Genomic DNA, 26,326 nt, shown 5'->3' on the forward strand with positions numbered 1-26,326 from the left:
AATTATAAAATGTTAATAACAGACTAGGTACTCTTTTTTTTTTTTTTTTTTTATCCTCACCCGAGGACATTTTTCCATTTTTTGTTCAGGTAGAGTGGGAGGGAGAGAGAGGAACAGAGAGAGAGAGAGAAACATCGATGTGAAAGGGACACATGGAGTGGCTGCCACCCGCACAGCCAACCAGGGCCGGGGACAAACCGCAACCGAGGTACATGCCCTTAGCAGGAACCGAACCCGGGTCCCTCCGGACCGCAGGCCAACGCTCTAACCACTGAGCCAAACCGGCCAGGGCTCTTTTTTTTACTGAGCCAAGAACTTTATTTTTTTGTTTACTTTATTTTATTGTTGACAGGATTATAGATGCCCCCAATTTTCTCCCCTCCCATTACTCCCCTCCTCCTAGCTCCTGTCCCACTCCAGGTCTACACCACACTCTTGTCTGTGTCCACTGGTTGTACATATATGTATATAAATTATTTGGTTAATATCTTCCCATCTCTGCCCCCACTTTCTCCCCTCTGAGATATGTTAGTCTGTTCCATGCCTCTGGACCTATTTAGTTTGTGACTTTATTATGTTCATTAGATTCCACTTATAAGTGAGATCATGTGATATTTGTCTTTCTCTGACTGACTAGCCAAGATCTTTAAGTGAAAACCAGGGTACCACGCCCCTGGCCCCCAGCAGCACAGCTGGTTCCTGTGCCCGTTGGGTCTGGGGTTCTCCAGGTGTCCGGCCAAAGCTGGAAAGGTCCAGGCCGGAGGAGCAGCCCGGGCTGAGTGTGAGCCTGCCAGTGGCCAGCATCCGAGTCAGCTGATACTCGGTCCCCAGGACAGTCCACCGAGACCTTGGGGGTACCCTGGGCTGGGTAAAGTTGGTCCAATATATCTGAACTCTCAGAAAAACTTTCAACCCCCAAATCTCCAACTGGTAATTCCTGTATGCTGGGGATGCAATTATCAGGTCTCTTAGAAATGTTACTGTCCTGGGTCCTCCTTCCCCTGCAGAGATTCAACTTGACACTTTATAAATCAGTTCTTTCTTTCTTGTATGTGATAGAACAAGTCAAGGAGGGGAGGAGGAAAAGCGAAGCTGCCACCTTTGGGGGAAAGTTTTAGTACTATTTTAAAAGACAAAAACTGGTATTTATTAATGAATTAATGACCCATTAATATACCACAAATAACATGTCAGAGGTGTATTTCCAAACAATAACTACAATATGCAAAACACAGTGCTAACAGCTTAGGGGCATCACAAATTACATAATTTATTTTTATTTTTATTTTTTGTATTAGGAGGAGTCTAGTCTCAGAAAAAAAGTAAGTCAAGGTGGGCTTCACCGAGAGGTTCTGTTGGCCTAGAGACACTGCAGCTTAACAGACTGTGTTCATTAGAAGAACATCTTCCTTATTATAGAATATGCAATTTAAATAGAACCTGCAGAAGTTAGTAAATGAATCTACTCCTAGGTATTTTTAGAGTTAATTCAACAAGAAAGCCATTAGAGCCCAGCCGGTGTGGCTCAGTGGTTGAGCATCGACCCATGTACCAAGAGGTCGCTGGTTTGATTCCTGGTCAGGCACATGCCCAGGTTGTGGGCCAGTTCCCAGTGGGGGGCATGCAGGAGGCGGCCAGTTGATGTTCTCTCTCATCGATGTTTCTCTCTCTCTCTTTCTCCCTCTTCCCTCCAGCTCGATCTGAAGATAAATGCAAAAATGCCCTCGGGTGAGGATAAAAATAAATAAATAAATAAATGTCCATCGGCCCTGGCCGGTTTGGCTCAGTGGTTAGAGCGTCGGCCTGCGGTCCGGAGAGACCTGGGTTCGGTTCCCGCTAAGGGCACGTACCTTGGTTGCAGTTTGTCCCCAGCCCTGGTTGGGTCGTGTGGGTGGCAGCCACTCGATGTGTCCCTTTCGCATCGATGTTTCTCTCTCTCTCTCTCTCTCTTCCTCTCTCTCCCTCCCACTCTATCTGTACAAAAAATGGAAAAATGTCCTCGGGTGAGGATTAAAAAAAAAAATATATATATATATATACACACACACACACACACACACAGGGTGTCCCCCGAAAAGGAATACACTCTTTGAATAATTATAAACTCCAACGGGTTAAATATGAAAAGAAACATCAATTGGGCTACTAGCTGTTAAATGTGTATACATTTTGGGAGGATATATATATCTCTTCCAACAATTCTACTCTTAGATATTCACTCAAGAGAAATGAAAACATTTACACAGAAACTTTAAAAAAAAAATTTTTTTTCTTTATTGATTTTAGAGAGAGAGAAAGGAAGAGGGAGAGAGAGAAACATCGATGAGAGAGAACATCAACTGGCCACCTCCTGCATGCCCCCCACTGGGGATTTGGCCCACAACCTGGGCATGTGCCCTGATCGGGAATTGAACCAGCAATCTCTTGGTGCATGGGTTGATGCTCAACCACTGAACCACATCGGTTGGACTACACAGAGACTTGTACACAAATATTCATAGTTTTATACATAATAGTCAAAAACTGTCAACAACTCTAATTTCCATCAGTAGGTGAAAGCATAAAAATTGTGGTACACCCACACAGTAGAAAACTACCAGCATAAAACGGGACTACTGATACAACACAAAGCAACATGGATGGATTGCAAAAACATTATGCTGAATGAAAAAAGCCGGGTACAAAAAATGTTACTGTATGATTCTGTGAAATGGAACTCTGAGAAACAAAATCTGTAACAATAAAAGCATAACTGGTTGCCTGACCCAGTGATGTGCATTGTGATGGACCGGAAAAGGGGCCCAAGAAAAACTTTCAGCGATGGAAATATTTTGCATCTTTATTGTGGTAGTGGTCACCTGAGTGTATACATTTGCCAAAACTCACTAAAATGTACACTTAAATGTGTGCATGACATCATTTGTAAATTTTACTTAAAAAAAAGTAAACTGTATCTCTATATACTAGCAGTGAACAAAAACCTGAAAAAAAAAATCTTTTTTTAAATCCTCACCCAAGGATATTTTTCCATTTATCTTCAGAAAGAGAGAGAGAGAGAGAAACATCAATGTGAGAGAGATATACTGATTGGCTGCCTGCTGCATGACCGAAACAGTGCTGGGGACGAACTGCAACCAAGGTACGTGCCCTTGACCGGAATCGAACCCATGACTCTTTGGTCTGCAGGCTGACGCTCCAACCACAGAGCCACACCGAACAGGGCAAAAAACCTGAAATTGAAAAAGTTCCATTTATAGCCCTGGCATCATCCTGTGCACCACAAAGTTGCTGGTTTGATTCTGTCAGGGCACAGGCACAGGCACAGGCTGCGGGTTCCACCCTTGGTTGGGGGCATGCAGGGTAAGCAGATCAGTGTTTCCCTTTCATATCTGCTTCTCTCTCTCTCTAAAAAAAAAGCAATAACATTTTTAAAAAAGAATATTTTAGAGGGCCATTACTCATCTTACAGAACCAGAATTTTTTGTCTTTTATTATCCTATACTTGAGGAATGCACCATTATCTTGTCATAGATACGACCTGTTTCCCCTCCACGTCGCAAATGTTTGGCTGAGTATGGCAAGTAAATTAGTTAATATATGTTGATGGGCATCATTAGAAACTTATTAAATAAACAGACAAAAATGTAACTATTAAGCAGATTTTATACTCTTGTTTCCCAACCCTATTGGCAAATTGAAGTCAGAAGCAAAATATCATTTGGGCACAGAGCTGGAGCCAAGATGGCTTCAGGCTCATGTTCATACCTGGGCAGGCATCTTCTCTCGGGAATGAGTCCCAGGTGTACGTCTGTCTGATGGTCAGGGCACCTATCCTTAAACAGTCCTATCTGTTACTGGCGGTTGCACTAAGGGGTGGCTTGGGAAAGGCTGTTGGTCATCAAGTTCTCACCTTGATTTTGCCAGACACTCTCAATTGCCCATAAATATTCAATCTTAGAACAGTGTGTTACACCAATGCAATTTCAAGACAAAGCATCCCAGCCGCCAGCCCCCACCAATTATTGCAACAAGTTTGCTGCCCCTAAGCCCCTACTATAAAACTGCTGAACTTTCCACATAGGTTTTTTTCTTTGTATTAATTATTTTTTACAGACGTCCCTCCCACATGGTTATTCATCCAAAAAAACATTTGTGTGGCTACTGAGTGCCAGGTGCTGGGGATGTGGCAACGGGAAGAGCAAAACAAAATGCCCATGCCATGCAGCCCCCATCTGAGTAGGGAGAGACACTGTCGGCTGGGAAGGCAGAGGGGCAGTACTGACGGTGGGGTTAAGAGGGTTACGATTTGAAACACCAGGGAAGGCATCGCTGAGAAAACGTTGCAGCGAGACTTCACGTAGGATACGTGGGATCTCGGGGAAGAGCATTCCAGATCAGGGAATCAAGTTCAAAGGCTGGAGATGGGGTGTCAAATATATTTAAGACAGAGAGGGCAAGAAGACGAACTGAGCAAGGAGAGCAGTAAAAAGGGGGTGAGAAGTAGGGCGCTCTCCTGGGCTTTATCCCAGGAGAGATGGGAGATAATACAGGGCTTCATGAAGAGGAGAAACATACGGAGTGTGGTGAAGACTTAAGATACAGGTGATCATTACAGAACATTTAGGTGAAAATGAACTTTATAAAACCTGACCCTTGGACTTGGTTCAATGGCTAAGCATGTCAGAAAGAAAGAAAGAAGGAAGTGTATCTTGTAGAAAGCACTTAAGATTTCAGAAATCGTTTCAGGCAAAAATAAGCCGCATTTGTTGGCTGATACATTTGAAGTGATGCAGGAAAGAATTTCATGTATGGCCACCTTCCTGACTTGAAGCTAGTGCCTACATATTTGTGAGGATTAGAGAGTTTGTGGAGGGAAAAAAGGGGGACATCTGTAATACTTTCAACAACAACAAAGTGCTAATTAAGCCTTTTTTGGAGGTATTGGAAAAGATTCATGTTTAGGTAAAATTGGATTAGGTGAGGTTCTTCATAAAGAATGCAAAAGTAATTTGATTTTTTTCCATGAAGATTCAGTAGGGTATTCAATTGTTGGGACTGGCTTAAGGATGGAGGAACCGAGTTAAGTGACAATCTAGCAAGGATATAAATATAGGCAGAAAGGTCTTTAATTTTTCTTTACTTCATGTATTTAAGAGTTTGGACATTTTTCTTATAATTCTGAAGCTTTTATTTTTTTTAGTTATTTTTGGCATGTGTAGTTTCTGGCTTCAGAGTCTTCCCCACGGTTACCAAAATTGGTTCTTTCTTTTTTTTTTTTTTTTTACAGATAGAGTGGGAGGGAGAGGGAGAGGGAGAGAGAGAGAAACATCGACGTGAAAGGGACACATCGAGTGGCTGCCACCCGCACGACCAACCAGGGCCGGGGACAAACTGCAACCGAAGCACACGCCCTTAGCGGGAACCGAACCCGGGTCTCTCCGGACCACAGGCCAACGCTCCAACCGCTGAGCCAAACTGGCCAGGGCCTTTCTTTTTCTTTTTTTAATCCTCACTGGAGGATACCCGAGTATATATTTATTGACTTTAAAGAGAGAACATAGAAGAAAGGAGGAGGAGGAGGAGGAGGAAGAGAGACAGAGAGCGACGTTAATTGCTTGTCTCCTATATGGGGCCTGACTGGGGCCTGAACCTACAACCTGGGTAGTATGACCCCTGAACGGGAATCAAACACCCAATCTTTCGGGTCGACACTCCAACTGAGCCACACCGGCCAGGGCAAGACCGGCTCTTTCCCAAACCAGTCAGGTAACTGTTGTTGCTCCTAAATCATTGAAACCTACCCTACGGTAAAACCTTTGGCTGGTTTGTCCAGTACATGAATAGCAGTATTTCCTCCTTTCTCTTGGTCTTGAGGAACCCAGCTTCCTTTATAAAATCTCTAGATTTGGTTTTCACAACTGACCCTTAGCCAGCCCGACCTCTGTAACTGGTGCTCCTGAACCGAGAGGGCTACTCCCATCAATGCCAACATTTCAGAAGGTGGTTTTGTCAGGTTTTCTCAAACTAAAAACTTAGATTGTTGCTTTGTTCCAGTTTTTCTGCACTTACACCGCAGGGTGTAACAGCCCACAGACAGTGCGGGTAACTGTTTCTCCTCAGGTTGTCATGGTATACCTTTTTCAAGAACAGGTCACTTCGCAGATACCCATCTGAAAAATGGGAAAGGTAGTCATTGTTACCTATGTAGCAGGATTCTTCTGAGTATTAGGCAAGCAAATGCACTTAAAATGCTTAACACACTGCCCAGCACATAAAGTGCTTAGCAGATGTTAGCAACTATGTGATCCCTGGTGGTCATTCCACTCTGTAAATGAGCAAACAGACTAGAAGAGATACAATGATTCAAGGTCACGAAGAAAGGCAGAGCGCTAGTTCACTGCTGTACTGAGGCTTCTACGTGCCATTCTACAAGGTGTGACGGGTTAGGAAACGAAGTAAACACCTCCACACACACCTCTAGCTCCCCAGTTGTAGGGCTGGGAAGGACAGAAAAGACTATATGAAATCCAGAGCAATACAAAAAGTACCAGTTCCCCAAAGGGCCAAAGACCAGGGCACTGTGGCTGCCCACAGCACTCAGAAGTCTGAGCCATCTGATGGGCATGACCATATCCACGCAGTAACATTGAGAAGAACTTGTGCAGACTCCTCCTCAAACCAAAAGGTGACCCAGACCTGAGATCTGGAGGTTAAGTAACCTGTGCAAGATCACAGAGCTAATAAATGGTGGAGGAAGAATCTGAACTTGGGTAGTTGAACTGCTTCCATCTTTTACTTTGTATAAGCATACAGGTTGCTTAATTTACCAAGAATCTAGAACATATGGATTATTCATAACTGATTTACAGGAAGGACTATGGGAAGACTTTAAGAGGTGGTCTTCAGAATTTACCTTGAAGAGCTTTCCTAGAAAAGATGCCTTTAAAAAAAAAAAAAAATCCTTAAGATTAGTAGGTAAGTCTCTAATATTTCAAAAGACCGTACTGCCCAGCTACTGAGGTGAAGAGCCAAGTTAGACTTATTTCCCAGGAACAAAGACCAACAGACTGCCTTTATAGCTCTAAACCTAGGCAATTACCTTGGGTTTAACTCCAGAGAGGGCTGGAGGACTAACATCTAAAAAGCTGGAAACAAAGACACATACACTTCCAGGTGTGGACTTTTATTTTCACAAAGAGACAACAATGCCTTCCACATACAAGTATTTACAAAACCCAACTGATTCACCAATCTAGAACCTGGGTTTTTTCCACTTCTCAACATAGTTGGGAACATGGAAACAGTAATACCCACATAATTCCCAGAGTTGGAATTTACCCATCGAACAGTACAGATCACCTAAAAGTGCACTTACCTGCACAACTCATTCTAAGAACCTCAGCGATACAAACCTCACGGCCAAGGTTTCATCAGTCTATTTGGTCTCATACCATGCAAACCTGAACAAGTATGTTGCTATACTAAACTGAAAATCGGTTCTCATTTACAATTAAAAAGGTTCTCAACGCTTTAGCAACTATACAGAATATGAAGGTTTATTTCAAAAAGAGTACATTCTTTAAAACCAGGATACACAGATGCACTTAATGTAACAGTACCTTCTGCAAAAATAGGTTACATAATACTCAGAAATGCAAGGAACAACCTTATTCTCTAAAAATTAGACAGCAGACTTTTTAAGCTTAGACAGCCTTCAAAATGGAGGCTGAAAATGCTTGGTGACAAGTCCCTACAGCCTGACACCACAGAGCTAATGCCGTAAATGAAACTACTACACACAGCTGCAAACTACTCCTTATATTCACACAGCGTTAAACAAAATGGTTTTGATTCCCGTCTTCCCAAATATGTCTCGGTGCTACAAGAAAAAAAGTTGAATGATACACAAAACTATTAAAAGGTACAACAGAACTATTTAAACATCTTCTCCAAATTGAGAAAAGCAATCATGTTAAATTTTAAAAAAGGAGAAAAAAAGAAAAGTCTGACAGAACTTCCAAGCAAGTCAGAGGTCTTCTTCGTAAGTAGTCAAAGTTTATTGAAGATTTCAATAAATTATTTTGAAACCATGGCAGAGAGCTAATTTTCAGAATCGTCGTGGAGGTCCACCCTTAAATGGCTTAAATCCAGAGCCACTTCCTCTTGGCATGGAATTGCCACCAATTTGTACAATTCTATTAATTGGGGAGGCATTACTGAAAAAGGTGTAAAAGAAAAAAATAAAGTCAGAGAACAAATGAACAAATAATTACAGTCAATACCTACAAAGTGCTTATCATTTACTAGGCACTATTTTTATACTTTAACCATGCTAAGTAATTTACTGTTTTCAACAGTCCTATGAGGTTTATGTACCATCACTAGTCCCACTTTACTGATGAAGAAACTGAGATCTGGAGGTTAAGTAACTTGTGTAAAGCACAGAGCTAATACATGGCAGAGGGAGAATTTGAACTTGGGTATTTGAACTTGCCTCACAGTAAGCCATTTAAGGGTATGTACATAAATGAACTGGAGCAGCAGTTCTCAAAGTGTGGGCCCCAAATCAGCATCATCTAGGAAGATGAACCTCTGATGTAGAGAACATCATTCAAGAAATGTTTCTGGAATCTTTTATATGTATAATGCAACATAGCAGATACTAATGAGTGATTTAAGTACAATAAAACCCGTTTATGGAAAGGTCTGAATGCCAGGCTGAGGAATCTGAATTAGCTCCTGTGACCTAAAGAAGCCGTTTGTGGTTTTGGAGCAAGTAAGTGGTACAATAAAACAGTTCCAGGAGTTAAATTTAGAAATAGTGTGAATAATGGAGCAGCAAAAAGACTAATTTGGGAAGATTGAATAGAAGCTGATATGAGAAAGAAAGCAGAGCTATCACAAAAAAAAATTTTTTTTTTAAATGAACCACATGGATAAATTTATACCAGGAATAAAGACAGATAAAAAGATGAGGCCCGTGGTTTTCCAGTCTGGGTGGATGAGATGTGCAGTGGCAAATTAAAAGAAACTAAAGGCAATAACTGGGACATGCAGGTTTGAAACAAGAGAGAACAGTTTGCCTGTGACCCTGAATTTATGGAGACAGCAGGGCATTTACACAGAGATCACAATAAAGAGCTCCATTGGAAGGAGCCAGCAAAAGAAATCAGAAGGGTAGAAAGAAAATTATGATGCATTAAAACAGAAGAGTGTTTTTTTAAAAAAGCAGAAAAGCAATAGTGGGAAATAGTGCTTACCCACTGAGAAGCCTAAGACCTAAGAAAATAAAGGAATCTGTATTTATCAAGAAACAAAGGCACTGGTGACCTTTACATCCCGAAGACAGAAGGAGGATGAGGCTGTGCAGGCACAGGTATAAACAAACACTGAAGTTTGATGGTAGATGCAACCAATAGAACAGCAGTAACTTGGGTTGCTGGGCCAGCCCAGTATGTTTTCTAAGACGGGGCAATGGAAAGAAAGAAGCGCATGTAAGAGAGGAGGCCAAAGACGTGCCTGCTGAAGGGCCACAGTGGGTGTTGGTGTGAACAGAAAACAAAGCTCACCCCTGAGCATATGAACAGGCTGTGCGTTCAATGTCCAAAAGTTTTGCTAGATTTATTTGAAAAGGGAGGAAGCAGAACATACTTTCAGTTTTCTTCGTCCTTTCTAAGAATTTTAGGAATGGTTGGTAGTGAATAAAAAATGGTTCCAACTTCAAATTAATGTTCATTATCTACTGGATTCCAACATACTTATATACCTATATCTAGATTAATATGCTAGAATGCCAATCAATTAATTTATAATGAAGAATATAAATGCAAAAATTAACATCAGCTGCCCTGCATAAAATCTCCTAGATATTTTGAGTTTGTATGGGGAAATAGTTACTATCCAATTTCTCAGAAGCTATAATGACCTTTAAGGAAAGGATAAAGGTTTGGTTGTGTGCTGGCAGAAAATTCTTAACGTATCACCTATTTACCTTGCATGCTGGGTTATCATGCCTGCCCCTGTCCGGCCGTCACCCATCCGTCTTGCATCATGATAGCCAGGCCCCTGAGAAGGTGGACCATGCCACTCTTTCCTTGGTCCACTTGCATCCCGTCCATGGCGTTCAGCCATATGCCGTTCTTCAGGATAGTGCTACAGAACAGCATATTAAAGAGAGGTTATGACCCTCAGCCTCACACAAATTCACGTATGCTAGTGTCCTTTTATTGCTTTATTTATTTTTAATTTTTAATATTTATTTGAGAGACAGAAGGAGTGGGGGAGAGAAACACTGATCTGCTGTTCCACTTATTTATGTATTTATCGGATGCTTCTTGTTATGTGCCCTAACCGGGAATCAAACCCACAACCTTGGTATATATTAGGATGATGCTGTAACCAACTGAGCTACCCAGCCAGGGCACTAGTGTGCTTTTAAAATTTTCAGAGGCAAATTACTACAATGTCTGGAAAGATAAAAAGAATTAATAATAATACAACAACAAATATAAAGGGTTCCCATCTATTTTGCATTGAGAAGCTACTCAGGGTAGGTTATGGGGGAAATGATACAGCACTGTAATTTCTATTTCCATACCTTCTAGCATCTATGTACTCTTTGAACCCTGAGTATTTCTGGACCCTATATAATGCCTGGATCTATATATATGTAAGAAGGCATAGTGAGAGGTCTTAACCTTAAGACATTAGGTATTATGATCAACATGTGAACATGCGAAAACAGGAGCTGTCATCTTAAGAAAGAGGGGTCACAAGTTATGATACTCAGCCTACAGAAACTAGAACTAGAGGAACCCTAGAAAGATAATACTGGCAGACCAACTTAGAGACATTAGGAAAAATGGAATTTTCAAGGGAAGAATAGGATCTCCTCCAGGACAACTTTCCTAAAAGAATATCTGAATGCAGAGGACTAGTCTATGAGACTACCTTAAGTTTTATTTAGCATAAAACTTAAGGTAGTCTTAAGGATATCTTATTATATACCCAGTTTTAAGGTTGTGTTTAGGGTAAACAGCTCAATAAACTGATCTAATGAATATTTCTACTTATTAGAAACATCAAAGCTTAGAATGCCATCAGGCCCAAATTAGTTTCATAAATGCTCTAGATGAAACAGAAAGTGTACAGCGGTATTAGCAAGAATGCCAGAGGATTAAAATTTTTCCAGTAAAAAAAAGCCCCTAAAAAAATTTAGTATTTTGTACTCAAATATAAAACAGCTTCAGTGTATAATGCAGGCTGAAGAATGGACGCATAGACTTTGGGATTCTTTTTTGTGTGTATAATTTGAGACAATATTCTATATGTGCTACTTCAACCTATAAGTATTTCATCAATAGAATGCTTTCAAATTAGTTAAAAGGTTTTTTTTTTTTCCCCATTATAGTTGTTTAAGAGATAAAGATATTTTTCTTCCATCCAGGTTCATTAACTCATAAAACATTCAAGTCAATAAAGTATTACAAGAGTAAAAAGAAATTTAAAAATATAAAATATTCCATTCACCTACCTTTAGATATAAAAGGACAAAAACGAGACGAAAGTTTTATTTCAGTTCTACAGTTAAACCTACTTAATGAAGTAAGAGAGGAGAAAGAAGAATACTTTTTTTTTATTCCTCATCTGAGGATATTTTTCTATTTATCTTCAGATAGAGTGGGAGGAAGGGAGATGGGGGGGAACATAGATGTGAGAGGGACATACTGACTGGGTTGCCTCTTGCACAACCCCGACCAGGGACGAACCACAACTGAGGTATATGTCCTTGACTGGAATCGAACCCGTGACTCATTGGTCTACAGGATGCTCTAACCACTGAGAAAAAACAGCCAGGGCAAGAATCCTTTTTTAAAAAAAGAAAAAAGTGAAAGGGAAACACAAATAGGGGCAAACATTTCCCATCTAGTGTGGAAGCCTCAACTGCTTAAAAAGACATAAAACCAGCCCTGGCTGCTTTGGCTCAGCAGTTAGAGTGTCTGTCCAGGGACCAAAGCGTTTTAGGTTCAATTCTGGTCAAGGAGGGCACGTACCTTGGTTGTTGTTCACTTCCTGGCCCTGGTTTGGGTCATGTGGGAGGCAACCAGTAGATGTGTCTCTCTCACATCGACCTCTCTCTCTCTCTCTCTGCCTTTCCCCCTCTCATCCTCCCTCCCACTCTATCTGAAAACCAATAGAAACATATCCTTGGTTAAGGATTAAAGAAAAACAGAAATAAAACCAAAGTCCATTAGGAAGGCTCATCTACCAAATATAATATTTCTCAAATTTCAGCAGGAAGTTTAATTTTAAAAAAGGAACAAGAATTTCAGGGCTAGTATCCTGCTTCTATGAACTACTGATAGTAAAATATGAAAAAATATAAAGATTTTTTATAGGAAACCAGTCTCCTAATCATTCTAATAGACGAATCTAGGTCACATCAAAATGACAAGCCCTCTATAGTTATTTCTGAAAAGTGAGAATAAACCTTCACAGGCACGTACCTGTGCTCCACTTCCTCGGTCTGTGATGACTCTGTCTCCCTCTCTGTTTCCATAGCCTGAAGCATTGCTCCGACTCCCAGGCGGAGCCCCTCTTACACTGTGTCCTGACACTTCTCTCCCAGATCGTTCTGGCCTTTCAACTCTGTTAAACAAAATTCCAAAACATACACAATCAAAATCCTATTATAACTTTTTTGAACCAAAATGCATTACATAGCACTAGCCAGGCATGAGAAGCTGCATGCATACCTCGTTTCCCGTTTGTCACTGGACATGCCTCCTTCACTTTTCCAGCTGGATGTTCTAGACGGATTGGGCCCTGCTTCTCGATGTCTAGGGTGAGTGATGTCAGGCCTGTCGTGAATGATCACAGTTCTCCTCTCTTCTCGTTCCCCTCGTACTTCACGCCTGTCTGTTTCTCTAAGTTCATTTCTGGGTGGTGGAGGCTCATTTCTTCGGGAATCACTGAAATTTTTGGGATACCTTTCAAAACCTGGATCTTCTCTTCGTGCAGTAGGACGTGTTTTTTTCCCTTCACTTTGACCAGCAAAGCGTTCTCGCCTATTGTTTATCCAAAACAAAGAACACAGGTCCTGAGTAGTTCTTATTTGGCCTTATTCTTAATTTTATTTGCATAACCTATAACAATTACACCTTCTGTAAAAATTAAGGCAAAGCCACCAAAAAATCCACAATAATTATAATAACTCATATTCTTTTAAATTGAGGTAAATGTCTGGCGTGAAGGTTTTAAATTATGTTTTTATTGCTTTTTTAGAGAGAGGAAGGGAGAGAGCCATAGAAACATGGATGTGAGAGAAACATCCACCTGCTGCCTCCTGCACACCCTCTACTGGGGACTGAGCTCGCACGCTGGGCATGTACTCTGACCAGGAATCGAACTGGGACCTCTCAGTTCATGGGACAACACTCAACCCACTGAGTACCACCAGCTGGGGTGAAGGTTGTTTTTTTAGCATCCAGGAAGCATTACCCAAACATTCAAGTCACTACCAACCTGAAGGATATTTTACTGCTGTTGACAGTTGAGGCACATCCAAAGCCAACCGACTTAACCTTGTTATGATGGCCCATCAAACTCATTTTGAATACTGAATCATATTCCCAGTAATAAAACTAAACATGCAAAAAGAGAACAGATGAAATCACTGTGCTGTGTGCTGGGAGCTGGAGTGTTTTGCCAAGATAACCTGGGCCTATATAAGATTTGGGAGTTATCTGCCTGTGATAAACTCAGGAAGCAGAAACTCAGACCAGAAAAAGTGTTCTGATCACCAATATCTCCAAAAGAAGACTTTGCCCCAACAAATGGTATATGAAAATGAATCCTTTGTCTCTACTTTTTAAAATTTTATTTATTATTATTTTTTTTAATCCTCACCCGAGGACATTTTTACATTTATCTTCAGATAGAGTGGGGGGGGGGGGCATCGACTTGAGAGAGACATTGAGCGGTTGCCACCCACACGACCGCAACCGGGGTGGGGACAAACTGCAACCAAGGTACATGCCCCTAGCGGGAACCGAACCCGGGATTCTCTGGTCTGCAGGCTGATGCTTAAACGCTGAGCCAAACCGGCCAGGGTCTCTGTCTCTATTTTCCTAAAACCTTTTTATATTTTCTAAATTAATGAGTGCTAAATACTGTTACTCAGTTTTAAATGACACCACGAGGGAGAACAGAAATGATTGAAGAAATAATGGTTTAATATATTTGCAACTATGGTAGAAGAAATAAATCTAGTATATTAATTCATATACTAGTAAAGTCATCCAGTATAAATTGATTATAATGTTACACGGAAGTTTTACTATCTTATCCAAGATACAAACTTATTCTTTGTTTAAATCTGGGTTATTATGGCAATTTTTAGTTGATTACTTATTTCTCTTGGCTAACTCTTTAATTTTCTTCACATTACAATCCTCTTTAGCTTGTCTCTTATAAATTCTATAAGAACACGAGAGATTCAAATGAATGAGGAAAGTTGCTGACATTCATAGGCATGGACAGTTCATAGAACTCATTAATAAAATGAGGGCATGTATAAAGTAAAAGATTTTAAATTAATTTTTTTAAGAGAGAAAGAGAGAGAAATATTAATGCAAAACATCGATTGGCTTCTTCCTACATGTGCCCTACTAGGGGTCAAGCCTAAAACCTGGGCATGTGCCCTGACCTGGAATCAAACTGGCAGCCTTTTGTTACACTGGATGATGCTCAACCAAATGAGGCACACTGGCCAGGGTGGTGGTTTTATTTATTTATTTATTCATTCATTCAGATAAAGTGGAAGGGAGAGAGAGACAGACATCGATGTGAGAGGGACACATCAAGTGGTTGCCACACGCACAACCCAACCAGGGCCGGGGACAAACTGCAATCGAGGTACGTGCCCTTAGTGGGAACCGAACCCGGGTCTCTCTGGACTGCAGGTCGACGCTCTAACCGCTGAGCCAAACCAGCCAGGGCAGGTGGTCTTATTTTAAATGTTTTTCTATTTTATTTCTTTATGTTGCAGTACTTTTATGTTTGGACAGGAGAATGCAGAGTAGAACATAAAGTAAAGGAAAACAAAGGTCTCTAACTGGATCGATGACTTTTCCACAGAGTGTAACTCCTGAGCTAATTATTTTAGATAACTTGATATTTGAAGGGAAGACTTCTCCACTCTCCTATATCAGCAAAAGGATCAAATATTACATTTCTGAAGCCTAGAACTTCTTTACTTAAAAAAAAAAAAAAAAAAGTTGGTCTAAAATCTGTTTTTTTTTTTTTTTAATCCTCACCCGAGGACATTTTTCCATTTTTTGTACAGATAGAGTGGGAGGGAGAGAGAGAAAGAGAGAGAGAGAGAAACATCGATGTGAAAGGGACACATCGAGTGGCTGCCACCCGCACGACCATCCAGGGCCGGGGACAAACTGCAACCGAGGTACATGCCCTTAGCGGGAACCGAACCCGGGTCTCTCTGGACCGCAGGCGAGCGCTATAACCGCTGAGCCAAACCGGCCAGGGCGGTCTAAAATCATTTTAAAGAAAGCATGGACACAGGTCTACCAGTCGAATTGTCCAATCATTAGAGTAAATCTTGACTGGACAAGTTAGCTGTGGTTGACCTCTGTGTGGCAGTAAATTGTCTTTGGTCTTACTCCAGAAGGACAAAAGCTGCTAGGAAGTTTAGGTTCTGAAATAGGCGGTTTAGCCTTTCTGAGGGTTTCTTGAAGTTTAGAAAGTCACCATGTAAATACTACATGTCTAATCATGTCAGTGTCGTGGCTGTTAGCTCTTCAGGAGTTGGTCTACAGGGTAAATTTCAATGATGTATGTATTTTCCATGGTCGTTTCTGAGGATCTTTCAAACTCCTGGGTATGAGTTTGGGACCTGTTGGTCAACAGGAATGTAACTCCCTGGAAATGCAGGTTCAGCCTGTTTGCACTTGTTATTGCGTATCTTCTAAGCTTGGTGCTTAGAGGTGTTTCATATTTTAAACTACTGCCATTTCACAGTTCTACTTATTCAAACCATTACAATTACAGACTCCTGGGTGAGTTGCCTTGATTCGTGAATTGTAGTATTTTGAGATGTTTTCATACCAGAACGTACCGAAAACTGCAGAGTGAAGGCAATTTAGAGCAAAAACAAACAAACAAACAACAGCTAAAAACCCCCCACAAAAACACAGCTTATTTAATGTGAAAAACAAAAACAAAACATGATTTGTTCTGAACACTCAGTTTTGACCTGTGCTTCTTAAGATTTTAATTGAGAACCAAACTTATCATAAGCAAGGCTCATATACTAAATACAGCAATTTTCAACATAATCTATTTACCTTTCAAAAGATGAAGACTGTACTGTTGAACTCTCAGGAAACCTGCCTCTTTCTCGGTGATCGAAGTCATTAAATCTGTTCTGTTGGCGAGAGTAGTCAGATCCATGGCTGAATCGTGCATCTATATCTAGAGACAACTTTTTATTCTCGCTCCAGTAAGGATCATCTCGCCTTGAAGAGAAATATTTGCTCATTTATATAAATTAGCATTACAATAACCAAACAACACTTACTTGGAGTTATATATACCACATGCTAGGAACTGTGGATACTGAGGGCTAATAAACTCAAAACATAAAACATTCTATTACGAGAATGAGCTAGCAACAAATTATTAAATTATGTTAAGTCATTTAGTGTTAGAGGAATTTCACAGGCAAGAAAATAGTTGAAAACTGTCCGTTTTAAAATTATTAGATGGAAAAAACAAGTAAGATAAAAATATTCAATATACCATTTAATAGTAAAATTCTAACCAGCAGTATACATGTTTTTTAGTTACACTTAATTTTGGAAAGGTTAGAGAAGCAAGTCCCAAGCATAATTCATTCATTATACCTATTTCTCAACACAATCAACTAAATCTCACAGAATTTTTACTAAGAAAATTATATAACTATATTATATATTTGAAGGCTGTTGTTAATCATGAACAGACACACAACAGAATCTATATTTTAGTCTTCCAAAGTTTACGACATCCATTTTTTGTATTATCTACAGTACCTGTAAGAATTTGAAAATGGGTCTGAGAACCATCACTGAAGCCTACTATAAAAGTGTATGTCCTGCCCTGGCCAGTCTGGCTCAGCGGTTAGAGCATTGGCTGCAGTTCAGAGAGACCCGAGTTCGGTTCCCACTAAGGGCACGTATCTTGGTTGCAGTTTGTCCCCGGCCCTGGTTGGGTCGTGCGGGTGGCAGCCAGTCAATGTGTCCCTTTCACATCGATGTTTCTCTCTCTCTCTCTCCCTCTCTCCCTCCCACTCTATCTGAACAAAAAATGAAAAAAAAATGTCCTCGGGTGAGGATAAAAAAAAAAATGTATGTCCTGTCATAGTAGAAAAACATTTGGTATGAGAAGAAAAAACAGAACGGGCAGTCTCTTCCTACTTGATAATGCACTAGGTCCACTCCATTACTGCAATCATTCCCAGCCCTGTTGATCATGTTGATCTTATTCCGGTGATGGTTGCCTATACCTGCTAGTTCTCCAGTTAGTTTTGGCTTGAAAGGAGTTAAGACAACAAGTGTAATTGTAAAAGAAGAAAACAAACAACTACCTATGATCTACATCACGTGGGCGTTTCAAAGAATTCCTTTTTTCTTGTTCATAACGAAGCTGCTGTTGTTGCCTTCTTAGTTCCTCTCGTTCTCTAGCAATACGTTCAGCTTCCTTACGACGTTCCTTCAGGCAACACAGAAGGAAGAACCAGCCAATGCAAAATGAAAACATAAGGTAAGTATATATGCGGACTTGTTTTAATCCTGTCATTAAGAAACCACCACAGGCAAGCACCAGACAAAACACTTGGGACAAATACATAAACAAATTTGACTCCAGCAATCAGTAATCTAGACTATGGCTATTGTTCTGCAACATTAAAAATAACAAATTGGGTGGTGAAAGCTGGCAAGTAATTGGGAAGGTCAGATTTAGCTTAATCATTTGATTGAAACAAAAGCACCTACAGGGAATTAGAAATAGTTCTTAAAACATATAGACACTAAGGGTCTTAAAACCTGGGTGCAATTCTGCAGAGAGAGGCATTATTTCCTTCCAGCCTTGGGAAATCATTCCCACTATAATATGTAAGGAAACAGTTATTATTTTCTAAGATTGGGATAGTGACAGAGCCTGGATTACAACTACTCTGGACTCATAGTCCTATGCTCAGACTATTAGGCTGCCATGATATTGCAGAGCTTCAGTTATTACCAATTGGCTAGAACAAAGTCACTGTTAAATGTATTTTTAACTAGCACCTAATTCACTATTATCTTTCAGGGACACTTAATAAATGCTCATCAGCTGAACTCATTCTACAGAAGCTTTACAGAAGTAAAGCAGATTTCAGGACAAAAATCACAGGGTTTGAAAAAGGTCAGTTATTTAAGATGAAAAGATTTTCTGACTGCACCTGTTCAATACGAATGCGTTCCCTTTCCAAGCGTTCGCGTTCCATTCTCTCTCTCTCTAGTTTTTGCCTTTCAATTTCTAGACGCTCTCTCTCTCTCTGTAAGCGTTCCCGTTCTTCCCGTTCACGAATTATTCTAATGCGTTCTCGCTCTCGACGCTCTCTTTCTGCAATCTCTCTTCGTCTAACAAAAATCAGTATTTAGAAATACTTAAATTATGCTAGCAGTGTGTGAAAGAGAAGTTTTTGAATTTGAATATTTATTGAGATTGGCAATTTTAAACTTTAACTCAGTCTAAGTAGTTTTAATATAATTGGAAAGAAAATTCAAAATAAGAGAACTTTAAACAGACTCCAACACTGTCATTTATAAAGACTATCAATTGAGCAGCTGAATTTTATACAGTAGTTGCCTCTTAGATGATTCCTGCTTAAATAAACATACCACTATAATAATGACCCATTAATCAATTGACATACTAAAAAGGAGATAGTCTACATATATGAATTTACAAAACTACAATTTCTATTGTTTTTGATAGAAAAATTTCCAGTATCTAGTATATATTCTATCTCCTTAAACAAGGTAGACCTTATTTTGATGACCTGGGATCATATTCAGCAACAGGTATTATAGCAAATGCTATATATTATAAAATGGAGGCCTTTAAGGGCTTTTTTGGTGTATTCATTAGCCCATAATAGATGGCTCCGGATAATATGCATTTTTGAGTCAGGAGGTAGTTCAAATGTTTGCTAACTAAATTAACTTAATGTATTAAACTTTTAATAGTTTGTCATTTCCTCACCCTAAGGAACTCAGGGTGCTTTCTCTCAGTATGTTTTCCTTTAGCAACCTAGTGGTTCTCAATGCCCCCACGGATATCTAAGGGGCATTTTTAATTATTACTATGACCATGGGACTGCTACCAACATATACTGAGTGGGGACCAAGGATTCTAAATATTTTATGATGCATAGGATGGTACTAAAAGACTGTCCAATACTCCTAATATCTTTCAAATGACATAATGGACATTTACGTAATTAAAACAAAACAAAACCTTTAAAAAATCTGAACCTAGAACATATTTTTAATAAATGCTAGGTTGGCCTGTTTGCTTTGGCATGATTTTATACTCATTACAATCTCCAGAAATGCAACTCCCTGCAAAAAAAAGGGGAGAAGGGGAAATTATCTCTCTTGAGAACTTCACCAAGAGTTGTTTACCACTTCAGAAATCATGTCATGATGTCAACACCACTCCTGGTCTTTGACTCACCAATACGACACACCAATACCAGTCTGTACTTGTAGCTGTCACATTTTCATTGAGTCTAAAGAGGGGTACAAACATCTGACTACTTCAGTAGGTCTTCTGGAGAGACGTGCCTAAACATTCATATCTGGAATACATGCTTCATTATAAATTACTTTATTTCTCTTTTATATTAGAGTTAAAGCATAATACTAATTTTTTTTTGGAAATTATGTATATAGGTAGGTACATTATATATCAATTTTACTGCAGAGTAGTAAACAGGGTATTGCAACTTCTTTTATATATGAAAGGGGTACAGGTCTAATAGTTTTGAGAACTGCTGCTCTGGTAGCTACTACTCTCATTCTTCTCAACCTGCTGTGATCTACATAGGAAGCTCAGCATACTGGGACTTCATCAAGAAAAGGGAAAATAGGTCCTGAGTAATACAAGGACTATTTCCTTTTAGTAAAGTATGTGGCAATCATAGTATCATTTAGGTTGATAAAAGTATTTCTGGTAGGTCCTAAAACTTTTATAAATGAATAGATGAAGTCCCATGATAAGTTATCTCTCAATTAGATAGGTTAATATTTGGAAATTTATATTACAAAACACTTAGACAAGAATATTTTAAGTGGCACCAAAAATTGACATACAAAAGCAAATTGGCACTCATGGTGAACAGCTCAGATACAGCCACCAAACCAGAAATGTTTGCTTTGCTCTCAGTTTCTTTTAAAGAGAATTATTGGTTTGAGATAGAATTTGAACAAAATAAAGTTTATAGGGTAAATCTTCCTTCACTGGGGCTCTAATCCAAAGCACAATAAATTTTTCCTAAAATGTCAATATACTATTTGAACATTTTCCTTTAAAGTCATGTCTTTTATGGCAGCAACTTTGGAGAGGAAAGAGCATTGGACTTGGAGTCAGAAGACTTGGGTCTGATTCCCGACTCTGCCACTCATTAGCAATGTGGCATTGGAAGAGTCATTTAGCCTCTCTGGGCCTCTTTTTTTTTCCTCCCTCCCCGCCAGTTATGGACCTAACTAACCTTTCAGGACTGTTGAAAGAGACAATAGATGGAAAGGTACTTTGTAAATTGTAAAATGCCATGCAAACTTGAGAAATAATCAGGTTTTACTGTACTTCTTAAAAGTGTAAATAGCTTTCTGTGAGAACACAATTGCCAATAGTATTAAATATATACCTCTAGTTAAAGACAGGTATAAAATAGACTGTTTCTACCTTCGAAGTTCCACCGCTTGTCGCAATCTTTCAAAACGAACTAAATGTTCTCTCAGTCTTTGCTCCTTCATCTTTTCAAAAGGCACGATGTCTTTCCTTCTGTAGTCTTTGTCCCTTTTTTTATCCAGGCTAGCTCTCTCCTTTTCCTTGCTTCTTCCATGAATCTAAAGAAAAAAATGATAAAAGGACTAGATGTTTAAATAATTTTGGGTTTTGTTTTTCACATTTAGCTGGACATTTTAAAAGCTTAAACAAGTAATGACATTCCCTTTTTCTGAGATTTTCTAGCATGAAATTATTACAGAGCTAGTTACAGAGAAACTGAATTATCTTTTTTGAAAACAGGTGTAATTGCATACAACATCCCTTTCAGAGACTTACTTTCTCATATCTTCCTCTTCTTGATGGCCTACAATGATCTCCTTTAGTTTGGTCCAGTATTACCATATGTCCGGGGCTCTTTGAACCTAAAAGAAAAAAATTAGAGAAACAAATGACTAAAAATTACTTCATTTAAAAAATACTAAAAATTACTTCATTTAAAAAATACTAAATTCTTAGACAACCCATACATAAAATTTAAAAACCTACTTAATTTTACAAGAACATAAATGCAGAGTTTTTAGAAATAGCTTCAATCTGCATAAGTATTTTCAGTGATATCAAAAAATCCCAACTCAACTACACAGTCATTAATCAGTGATTTTGGGTCAGCCCAGATTTAATAGTAAAGCAACTTAGTGAGACAAGCATATTTGTTTTTTAAGAATAGAAAAGAAGACAATTAGTCCTATTTACACATCCTTTTCTAAAACAGTAATACCTAACAACAAAGTTTATTGGGTTTTAATTTAAAGTTTTTCTTTCCACTGTAAAAATTAAGTTGTAGAATACATTAGAAAGAGATTGAGAAGAGAGTTACATAGCATACTTATTCGCTTCTTTTCTTCACTTTTTTTAATCAATTCTGAAGTTTGGCCACTTGATCCATTATCATTCTTCTCATCTTTACCTTCTATTTTCTTAGTATCCTTGCTTTCTTTTTTTTCAGATTTCTCAGATGACCTTTTCTCTTCTTTTTTGACAGAGGCTTGTGTCCTAACCACATCATCCCACACAAGAAAACAACAGAATGAGAACTATGTCATCAGTGTACCAAAAAGTCCATGTACTTATCAAAAAAATAAATCCTTACTTGCTACTTCTATCACTCATATTTTTTTTGTCCCCAGAACTTCTTGAACTACTTTTTTCATCATTTTCTTTCTTTAATTCTTTCTTAGAAGGATCACCTTTAACCTGAAAGGTTTAAACAGAAAAAAAAAATCTGTACATTTTAAAGTTACATTTTTATGATTATAAAAAGTATGTTGATGGTAGAAATTTTGAAAAACATGAAAGTAAAAAAATAAAAAATGCATAAAAATAAAAATCATCCCTAATTCAATTCCCTACCAGTGCTAAGTGCAACATTTTAAACTGAGAATTACTAGTCCTCAAAGTAATCTTTCTATAAAGTCAGGCAAGCTTACTTTTTCAACAGAAATTAACTGTCCATGCAGCTCGGTATGATGAAGATGTGCAATACATCTGGACACCTCTGTGCTTGAAGACATAGTTACTATGCCATAGCACTTGGCCCCAGGACTTCGAGCATTTGTAACTACCTTTGCACTCAGAACCTGTAAAATAAGATTTCACTTTAGAAAGTTTTTATTCCCAACTATCCACATTTCTAAAGAGATAAAACTCCAGAACTGAGACTATTCAAGTTAAAGGATTTATTTAGGATACATACATTAATAATAAAGAATAAATTTGGCATATATGTTTCAAATTCTTGTGATATAAACACTTAGTAAATATTCAAGGGAACAATTTAAAGCATCAAAAAGCAATTTAACCTACTTTCAGTTTTTCATTTTTTTCAAATACACAAACCAAAACACAATTAGTCACATCAATGTAGTAATGGTGCACTTAATAAAAGCAAATAACATTCTTAATTAGATCTGGGTTAAAATTTACCTATTATAACCCCCCAACCCCCATCTCTTAGAGAGAGAGAAAAAAGAAGTATCTAGAAAGTTTCTATATAAATTTAACACTGTTCTATGAGTAACTATAAGAAGTTTTCAAAAATAATCCGCCAATACAGAAAATCAGCCTTAAAATTACATCCTAAAAATTATACTTTAAAAAGACACCGTTTTACTTTATGTCATTTAAAAATGTCTACCAATATAAAAGCGACAAATAATTTCAGTTCTATAAATGAATAGGTAGGAGATTGAAGGCCAAGATGGGTGAGTCAGAAGAAAAGTGAGAGAGCAACCTAGTGCTGAACAAAGGAACACACACATAACTCCAGGAAGAGGTAAACAGGGTGTTTAGGTTTTTTGGCACAGTGGCTGGAAACTCGGCTTTTATCTTCAACTCTGGGAATGGCCAACTTGCCCCAACAGCAATTTTTATTAAATATGTGGTATCCTCATATAGTTTTAGTCCTAATAAATGCCAACATTAAAATACTGGGCCCTGGCTGGTTTGGATCAGTGGTTAGAGGGTTGGCCTGTGGACCAAAGAGTCACAGGATTGATTCCAGTCAAGGGCACATCCCTGGGTTGTGGTTTGGTCCCTGGCCCTGGTTGGGGTCATGCGGGAGGCAACCAATCGATGTCTCTCTCACATTGGTGTTTCTCTCTCTCTCTCCTCCTCCCTCCCACTCTATCTGAAAATAAATGGAAAAATATCCTCAAGTGAGGCTTTAAAAAAAAATTAAAATACTGGCTGGTGTGACTCAGTTGGTTAGGTGACATTCTGTGCACCAAGAGGTTGCTGGTTACATTCCCAGTCAGGGGGTGTGCTGCAGGAGGCAGCTAACTGATGTTTTGCTCTTGACATCTCTCCCTCTCTCCCTCCTTTTCTCTCTAAAAATCAATGAACTGTATGCGTAACCAATGGACATAGAGAACAATGCTGGGGGGTGGGAGGGAGGGATGGGGAAGAGGGTGTCTAAGGGGGAAAAAGGAAAAACATCTGTAACAAAAATAAATTAATAATAAAAATTTTTTTTAAATCAATAAACTATTCTTTAAAAAAAGTATACCACAGCTGTTCATGGGACTACAATTCTCTATGTTCTTTATCTAACACCTATAAGAACTCTCTTACTAAATTAGGGGGAAAAAAATCAATAGAATAGATTTTTATAATAGTCATTAATGGCTATTTATCAATATTGATTTAATAATTATTTGAAAGCCTACCATGTGCACACATGGTAGATAAGGTCCCTGTTATCAAAATTTATACTAGAGTAAGTTAACATATGATGTATTATTTTTTTCCTTAGAATTTTTTTCTTTATTGATTTTTAGAGAGGAAGGGAGAGAGAGAGAGAGATAGAAACATTGATGAGAGAGAACATCAATTGGCAATCTCCGGCATGCCCCACACTGGGGATTGGGCCCACAACCTGGGTATGTGCCCTAACCCAGAATCGAACCAGCAACCTCTTGATGCATGGGTCAATGCTCAATCACTGAGCCACACTGGCTGGGCTATGATGTATTCTTCTTTTTTAATCCTCATCCGAGGACATTTTTTTGCATTCATCTTCAGATAGAGTGGGACAGAGAGAGGGGGGAAGAGGGGAAGAGAGAGAGAGAGAAACATTGACATGAGAGAGACACATTGACTGGCTGCCACCCACACAACCCCAACTGGGCCAGGGACAAACTGCAACTGAGGTACATGCCCTTAGCAGAAACTGAACCCGGGTCTCTCTGAACCGCCGGCTGATGCTCTAACCGCTGAGCCAAACCAGCCAGGGCCTATGATGTATTCTTAAATGTCAAGTAGAGTGCCCTAAGGGTTATAGATCAATTGCAATTCAATTCAACAACTATTAATTGAGTCTTCAATTCATTACTGATTATTCTCTTGTTCTCCTTTATCAGAAAAACTTTTCCTAAGGAGCCAAATCACAGTAAAGCCTCACCTTGTGCTCTCTTAGTACCCTGTACTCTTCTGTCACAGCACATACCACTTTTATTTATTTATTTATTTAATCCTCACCTGAGGACATTTTTCCGTTTTTTGTTCAGGTAGAGTGGGAGGGAGAGAGAGGAACAGAAAGAGAGGGAGAAACATCAACGTGAAAGGGACACATCAAGTGGCTGCCACCTGCATGACCAACCAGGGCCAGGGACAAACTGCAACCGAGGCACATGCCCTTAGCGGGAACCAAACCCGGGTCTCTCGGGACCGCAGGCCAATGCTCTAACCGCTGAGCCAATCTGGCCAGGGCACATACCACTTTTATTAATGATTAAGTATATCTCTACCAGTTTTATATTCTTCTCAAGCACTGTACTGGAATCCATATAATGACAGGGACCACTTGATTTTTGTTTTGTTCTTTCCAATTCTATATCCCATTGCCTAATATTAATCTACCTATATTTTCCAGATAACCAGATCAGCTTCAGTAATCCTAGGTCCTAGAAAAATCAGGATGAATAAAACTCAGTTGTTGGCTTAAATGGGCTCAAGATATGAGTTTTTAATATAAAGATTTCCAAGGCTCAGAGTGAGATAATATAATGAAACTCACCATTACCACAGAACTCAATAATTATGCCTATAACAGTCCTAAGAGAAACAAGAAATTAGGAGATTTTATATAATACTGTTTTGAATAAATCTGTGTTTCAGACGGAGATCCCAGAAGAACTGATAAAAAGGCAAAAAGAATGTACCTTTCCATATTTGCCAAAGAGGTTCTTCAAATCAGTAGCTTTGGTACTAGAAGAAAGTCCACTAACCCAGATATTTTTAGTTGAGCTTCCACTGCTGCCACTAGTGCTACTTGTACTTCCTGGAATAGAGTTAATATCAGACGTTTAAGTATCTCAATTGAGTTTTTTAAAATAAAATTATTAGGACCATAATTCTTTCAAAATCACAAAAATCTCATTTAATTTTGACAGTACGACCTTACTGTATCAAAACCAACTCTAGCAACAGGCAATACAACTAAAGTGAGGAAACAAGTCTGAACACTGTATACTTACTACTACGTGTGTTTTACGAGGCTAAAAAATTCATTTACATTTCTTGGGCTTTTACTGTTAAGTGTAAAAATTTATACTCTACCACTGTGCTACATAAATACAGGCATCCAGGAAGCAGTCATCTAGGAATTTAAGGCTGCTTAATTATCTGTATTTATTTTGGGCTCAGTCTGAAAAATTGGGAGTGCAAAAGGGAAAAGTCAAAGCAAGGGAAAAACTGCTTTCAAGAATTTAAA

General features: G+C 38.9%; 1 protein-coding gene across 3 annotated transcripts in view; it reads right to left on the reverse strand.

The window, feature by feature from the left end:
• Positions 1–7,529: 7,529 nt before the first annotated feature.
• The window catches only part of SLTM (SAFB like transcription modulator), a 51,255-nt gene continuing 32,458 nt past the window's right edge, over positions 7,530–26,326 (reverse strand). For 2 of the 3 annotated variants that reach the window (XM_036254738.1, XM_036254728.1), the window contains exons 9-21: positions 25,776–25,894; positions 22,545–22,694; positions 22,208–22,311; positions 21,944–22,110; positions 21,394–21,479; positions 21,013–21,176; positions 18,503–18,683; positions 17,645–17,769; positions 16,365–16,535; positions 12,756–13,067; positions 12,507–12,648; positions 9,992–10,152; positions 7,541–8,216 (exon numbers count right to left, since the gene is read on the reverse strand). In XM_036254738.1, coding sequence (XP_036110631.1) covers positions 8,108–8,216; positions 9,992–10,152; positions 12,507–12,648; positions 12,756–13,067; positions 16,365–16,535; positions 17,645–17,769; positions 18,503–18,683; positions 21,013–21,176; positions 21,394–21,479; positions 21,944–22,110; positions 22,208–22,311; positions 22,545–22,694; positions 25,776–25,894 — 1,991 coding nt within the window. In that variant the 3' untranslated portion in view covers positions 7,541–8,107. Of the gene's footprint in view, positions 8,217–9,991; positions 10,153–12,506; positions 12,649–12,755; positions 13,068–16,364; positions 16,536–17,644; positions 17,770–18,502; positions 18,684–21,012; positions 21,177–21,393; positions 21,480–21,943; positions 22,111–22,207; positions 22,312–22,544; positions 22,695–25,775; positions 25,895–26,326 lie in introns of all 3 variants that reach the window. The other variant, XM_036254747.1, reaches the window with a different exon arrangement.

Source organism: Molossus molossus, unplaced genomic scaffold (genome assembly GCF_014108415.1).
Source record: "Molossus molossus isolate mMolMol1 unplaced genomic scaffold, mMolMol1.p scaffold_m16_p_1, whole genome shotgun sequence".
NCBI classification, from domain to species: Eukaryota; Metazoa; Chordata; class Mammalia; order Chiroptera; family Molossidae; genus Molossus; species Molossus molossus.